This window comes from Phaethon lepturus, unplaced genomic scaffold, assembly GCF_000687285.1.
Source record: "Phaethon lepturus isolate BGI_N335 unplaced genomic scaffold, ASM68728v1 scaffold57786, whole genome shotgun sequence".
Lineage (NCBI taxonomy): Eukaryota > Metazoa > Chordata > Aves > Phaethontiformes > Phaethontidae > Phaethon > Phaethon lepturus.
In genome coordinates, this window is record NW_010545308.1 from 18,792 (window position 1) to 25,510 (window position 6,719).

Here is a 6,719-nt window from a genome sequence, read left to right on the forward strand (position 1 = left end):
TTCCATTAAGGAGGACTTTCCCTTTTATACTTCAAATGGCATTATGACATGATGAGTAGACTGAATCAAGCTGCAAGGGCTTGTCAAGTCCCAGAGAATACATATCCCTGAAAAGTGTCAAAAGACATTGGTAGAACATTGTGTACTTATGTGATAAGTTCTGTAAACAAGAATGGAAACTCAATGAATAGAAATAGTGTGCTTTTGAGAAGTATCTTGTGATATTTATTTTCTGTATGTGTGAATTAAATGCATCCAAGCAGCTAGTTCAAGTACCACTGTGCCAAGCTGTGGTTTTGACAGTTACATTGATGTATTTGAGGTGTTAGACTGTGATTATTCAGAAAAGGTCTTGTAAGGTACTTGAAGTCCTGTATGGGAGCATTCAAGGTAGATCAGGATTTAGTCCTTTTCATCCAGGTTGGAGGTTTTCCAGGTCATACCTCTATCTGCCACTGGCTTATACATTAAAGGAAAAGGCATGGCTTCCTCTCAATTTAATTATTGTAGGTATTTACCTCAAGAAACCTGCCACTAACATAGTGACATTGATTTCAGTCTCATGTTGGCAGACCAGGCAGTTATTTGTAGTGACAAACTTGCCCTTCTTTGACAGCTGTCAACTTCACTGGTTTAAAATTTGACTGAACAGGTTATGTTGTCCCTGAGTCAAGTCTTGAATACGGCCAAAACTCCTTGATTGACTTTTGAGATTATTTAATTAAATAGCAGTAAATGTCTTTTCTTATTTTAAGACGGAATTCCCGGTTTTTATTATTCACTGTTTATTTATTCCCTTTTCCATAGTTCTCAGAGAGTGTCAGTGATTTGAGTGGAACTAAATTTGAGGAAGACCATCTGTCTCACTATTCACCGTGGTCTTGTGGCACTATTGGCTCTTGTATAAATGCTATCGACTCAGAGCCCAAGGATGTGATTGCCAATTCAAATGCCGTGTTAATGGTAGGGGTTTTCTGCATGTTATCTCATTAGTGTAATGATACTTACTTGCTGATGTGTCTTCTGTTTGGTTAAACAAGCCTTTTTTTAAGTTGATAGCTTCTATTCTTAGTATTTTAACGTGTTTCTGCCCATTTGAAGTTGTTTGGAATATCTTCTCCCAGTTTTGTAAATAAGCAATGTATTTACTTCAGTGACAGAATGTAGTGCCATGAATAAAATTCTTAAATGTCTGAAACAACTATTTTAATAACAGAGCTCTGTAAATCAAACTTGTAGCCAAGATATTTTAAGTAGATGGTCTGTAAACTGGTAAGAATTCACTCATTTCAAATGTATTCTCTGATTATTAGAGTGGGATCAAAACTTATGGCTACTTAGTTTTGTTTGTGTCTCCCTGGTGTTCTTTATATAAATGTATATGTGTACACATACCTCCTTACAATTTCTGAGGCATCTAAAATAGTCTCAGAATACATTGCAGTGGCAGGCTTGACTGGTTAATACAGGGTCATTGTGGCCAGTTCAGAGCAGGTGTTTTCCATTGCAAAACCACATTTCCTATTTGGCTTAAGTGCAATAGTCTATCTTGTGTGAATGAATCACTGGCTTTTTCAGAATTCTAAGATCTTACGTTGACATTGTTTCAGAAAATCTTTACTTTGAAGTTACCCAAGAGCAGTATACACTCAGACAAAAGTTGAAATACTGTGGACCCAGGATAATCAGTGCTGCTTTGCACTCCCAGAGAATCTGTATGAACTGTTTTCCTAGACTGCACCTCTTGATTGTAAGGCATATTCTCCTAATGCCAACAAATCTGTGAAAATAAAATACGTGGTTTTTTATCACCCAATTTCCATGAGAGAAGAAAAACTAATTGAAAGACTTTAGGGAACAAAAAATTCATAGTATGAATCATGGAATATAGCTTACCTCTGGAGAGGTAAGAGCTCGTGTTTTTTGGTGGATTTCTGCTGTATAGTGTAACAGGTTACCTTTATCTTCTATGAAACAAGTGTTACCAAATCTTATCCCAAGCCTTGTTTGATACTGCCTCCTTCAAGTATAGGAAAGGGTCCTGAAGGACCTTAACGAATACTGTAACTTTTTCTGCCTGGAAACACAAGGTTAGAAAAGCAACATTATCCTTCTAACACTGGCAATAACTTTCTTATGGTGAGTTTACCATTAAAGGGCAATAGTTAAATCATTGCAGCCCATCTTGGCTCTCTAGTTGGACAGATTTTCAGCATTGTATTCAGCAACAATATTCAGGAAGTTACTGGCCAACTGAAGAATCTGAATAACCTCAAATAAGTCCATGCATCTTCTTCTATCTCCTAAATATGTAGGATTTGGACAGTGGGGATGTTAAAAGGAGAGTGCATTTATTTGAAACCCAGAGAAGGGCAAAGGAAGAAGATCCTATAATCCCATTTAGCGATGGACCGATCATCTCCAAGTGGGGTGCAATCTCCAGGTCATCCCGCACGGGTTATCACACGACAGATCCTATTCAAGCCACTGCTTCCCAAGGAAGTGCTACGAAGCCCATCAGTGTATCAGGTACAACTCCAGGTTTCATATGACAATATATCATACATCATGAACGTTTCATCCTGTTCATGCTTACTACAGCAATGGAGGTGCAAAGAACTAAAATACCTGTATATTCTACTTCAAGAACAGAGAATATAACGCGTGGTATCTTAATTTGTTACAGATTATGTCCCTTATGTCAATGCTGTTGACTCAAGATGGAGTGCCTATGGCTCAGATTCTACTTCATCAGCACGTTACGCAGAACGGTATGGACCTTTTTTCTGTGTTGTGTTAAAAGTATTTTCTATAGCTTGCTCCTCTTCAGAATCTGGGTGGGGGGGCAGGGGGGAATCTGGAACTATTAATAGATGTTCTTAATTTTAAAGTAAAAGATTTCTATCCAATATAAAGCCTTGGAAAAACTAGGTTAAAACTTGTGTAGTCTTTAATACTTAATGCAGCTAATAATACCCAATTACTAACAATGTATCCCTTGAGAGACCTAATCAAAGAATTGGAGTCAGGTACTGCCAAGCTGTCATGTCAAAATCTGTGATCTTGAGTAGTTTTGTGGTTTTTTTTTTTTTCAAGCTTTTTTGCTACATCTTACCCATATGTAAAATAAGGATGTTTGCTCCATATAATGCCTTGGGATATTGTGAACCCAAATGAAGATGAAGAGCATGTTATCTTAGCACATAGTTTCTGTCCAAAAATCTAACATAGGCTGGCAAAGTTTATGGGGCCTTTGATTTAGAGAACTTGTTTTTAATTCCTAGTTTTGCCTTCTTTCTCTTAAAGGGACAGGTTCATAGTTACAGATTTGTCTGGTCACAGAAAGCATTCCAGCACTGGAGATCTATTGACTATTGAATTGCAGCAGGTAAGATCAGATGATATACCATGTGAGTTTTTTAATTTAAAAAAAAGTGATTTAGTAAAGTTATTTAAAATAAATTTTCATAGTGTAGCCTACAGAAAATAGTACAATTGACAAAATGATCATTAAGGATTAACTAGACGCTAGTACCACAACACTTAGTATGATGCATAAGGACTGCTACTTACGAGCTGTTCCATTGACATTAGCAAGGCCGTTTTTGGGAGAAAGTGGTGGGCCTAATACATGCCAGCAAATGCAGAACAAAATAAATGCTGTGTGTTAAAGGAATACGTAGTTATCCATCTAGCAAGAGATCTCTTCTTTTTGTAAACTGGTTTATTTTGCCATTTGACAATACATGGTTTATTTGTAGTTGTTGGTAACTGATATGTTTCTTTCTGTAGGCCAAAAGTAACTCATTATTACTTCAGAGAGAGGCGAATGCACTAGCCATGCAACAGAAGTGGAATTCTCTAGATGAAGGCAGTCGTCTTACCTTAAATCTTTTAAGCAAGGAAATTGATTTGAGGAATGGTGAGGTAAAGAAAGGGGTAATTGGGATGAAACAAATCTTTGAGGTTTTTTGTATATACATAAGTGCATGCATTTTAACTAAGAGTTAAAACTCTTAGTTCTAACGTTCCCAAATATTTATAACGCAAGTTAAGTCACTGTTGTTGTTGCACCCAGTTATTTCCCTGAGATAAGTAGGTGCATCTGCTATGCTGCTGCTCCAATCATCTGTTTACAAAATGGGAAGAATGTGACAATCCATTGTCATGCAATCATTACTTTTCATTCTAGTTGTGCGTGTTATAAATCTAAACATTCTGCAAATGGACTCTACGGAAGTGTTCAGTATTCATTTTATCTCACTGTTTCAGTGCTTAATGTGATTAGATTTAGCTTTGTATCCTATGTTTGGGATTTTTAGGATACCTTTGTATCCTATAATATGTTTATGCCCGAAGTTCTATTTGTATCTAACTAGTTCTTTTGTATTGTAGTAATGTTGTGTCCTGGAAACGCATCTTCTATCTTCACTTTAGTACTAGAGTGTTGTGTGAAGCAGGTGAAAAGCTAACTTGATACTTAGAGAACATATTAATTCTTTTTTTTCAGACTGATTATACTGAAGACTGTGCAGACACAAAGCCAGATCGAGACATTGAATTGGAGCTGTCAGCCCTTGATACAGATGAACCTGATGGGCAAGGTGAACAAATAGAAGTACGTACAAAAAATTTGTGTGTCTAAAGAGGTGACTGGGTCCTTTCATTTGTTGTTAAATAACTTCTAAATTTCTTTCTGAATTAGTAGACTATGTTGATGGCAAAGCCTTTTGTTTTTAGTCTTTGTATGGATATCAAACACTTGCCTTATTTTAACACTAATGTGTAGCAACTCATACTTCTCATTCAGATACTTGGCAGTTAATATTACCTAAGTTAAAAACAGCTCCCTGTGTTCTTTGTCATAGCTTTCAGCTTTTTGCTCTTTATCTTGTGATAACATTACTAATCATGGGGAGTCTGTACCTTTCCCCTTCAGTGCTGAAACTGTAGTTAAGAATGTTTTACATGGAAGTTTACATTTAAATGTGATCATTTAGTTTAAACTTTGTGCTCACCTGATTCTAATAGTAAAGTCATTTAAGTGATTGTAATCCAGTATTCTTTTATTTTCACTACTGCTCCATTGTTTGTTTGTAATTCTGTGCATCTGCCCCAGTTTCTCCTATGCTATCCTCCTTTGCTGTGCAGTCATAAAACATTCTGGTGTTCATTCCAAGCATTACGATCAATTGTCCTTTTTTTAAAGCATCATACACTTCAAAGAAATTAAGGTTCTTATGAGGAACATATTCCATAATACATTCTAATACTGGCTTACAGTACTGGATACAGCTTTTGTTTGCTATGCCAGTGGTATGTGATGCAGTACTGTAGTATGAATTGTGAATCACCATTACATGGATGGAAAGACCTTTATCTTAGCATTTCCTCTGCCCCTAATTATTGAAACGGCTCTCACTGTCTTTATTGCCTCCTTTGTATCTCATCTGATAAACCATTTTTTTAGCAACTGATGTTTATACTACTGTTGTCATTCACTGCCATCTTTGAATAATTGTTTTTTGTCCTTTTTCCGATAGTAAAATGTGGTAGACATTCCAATAGTATGAAATAAAATTAAAGAGTCTTATGATGAGACTCCCATTTCCATCAGCTTTATGTAGTGGGATGTAATAGGAAAACTTAAAGCTGGTAGTGACAATATTGATGGACATTTCTCCTTTTCTCCTGTAGGAGATTCTGGATATACAGCTAGGTATTAGTTCTCAAGATGATCAGCTGCTCAATGGAACAACCGTAGAGAATGGGCATCCACTAAAGCAGCACCAGAAAGAATCTATGGAACAGAAGAGACAAAGTTTAGGTGAAGACCTTGTGATTCTGTGAGTGTTAGACAAAACAGCAGTGTCTGCCAGTATTAGACAAACAGCAGCATCAGAATAGTTGAAGCATGATTGTTTAAGGATGAACTACATGCCTACTCAGACTTGGATTAGACATCTGCATTGTGTATACATGAAGTGAGAAGAATCTGTTAACAAATAGAATTAGGTCACAAGTATGAGAGTCACAGGATGGTACCCTTGTGCGTATGCATTGTTGTAATCGTATATACTGAAACGTGTCACAGCTGTTAAATACTTTTCACATTCGGTAAGCAAAAAATGCAAAAGTATTTTTATAGCTAACAGACTAAGAAAAACTTCAAAAGGTTAGTGTCATAATGTTTGCACAAATCTCCATAGAGAGGTAGTTTTTAAAATACACTATTTTAGGTTTATATGTTCTGTAGTCTTTAATGTGTAATGCAGCCTTTGAAAGTGAGGCAGACTGCATTTAACATCTTGACCGTACCATGCCATAGTAAGGTGTTTAGCCTGTTGCTAAAAATGAGTTTGTCAGTATTTATTTAATGCACACAATTCAGTTCCGGATACTTGTGCATGTACTTGTTTAATATTTGTGTAACTTATTTTTCTCCTCAGGGAGGAGCAGAAAACAATCCTGCCCGTAACTTCTTGCTTCAGTCAGCCGATCACAACATCTGTTAGCAATGCAAGCTGCCTGCCCATCAGCACACCAGTCAGTGTTGGCAGCCTCATTTTGAAAACTGCTCACATTATGTCTGAGGATAAAAATGACTTTTTAAAGCCTGTTGCAAATGGCAGGATGGTTAACAGCTGAAAGGCAGTCATCTTTCCAGCTTGTGACCACACCATGGAAGCATTTACACTAGCTTTTTATATATATAATAT

General features: G+C 36.6%; 1 protein-coding gene across 2 annotated transcripts in view; it reads left to right on the plus strand.

Moving 5' to 3' along the window:
* RC3H2 (ring finger and CCCH-type domains 2) overlaps positions 1 to 6,719 on the plus strand; it is a 17,425-nt gene extending 10,706 nt beyond the window's left edge. The window contains exons 13-20 of one of the 2 annotated variants that reach the window (XM_010288893.1): positions 808 to 963; positions 2,316 to 2,529; positions 2,687 to 2,771; positions 3,307 to 3,388; positions 3,793 to 3,927; positions 4,511 to 4,618; positions 5,698 to 5,846; positions 6,450 to 6,719. In XM_010288893.1, the coding sequence (XP_010287195.1) occupies positions 808 to 963; positions 2,316 to 2,529; positions 2,687 to 2,771; positions 3,307 to 3,388; positions 3,793 to 3,927; positions 4,511 to 4,618; positions 5,698 to 5,846; positions 6,450 to 6,648 (1,128 nt within the window). In that variant the 3' untranslated portion in view covers positions 6,649 to 6,719. Of the gene's footprint in view, positions 1 to 807; positions 964 to 2,315; positions 2,530 to 2,686; positions 2,772 to 3,306; positions 3,389 to 3,792; positions 3,940 to 4,510; positions 4,619 to 5,697; positions 5,847 to 6,449 lie in introns of both variants that reach the window. The other variant, XM_010288892.1, reaches the window with a different exon arrangement.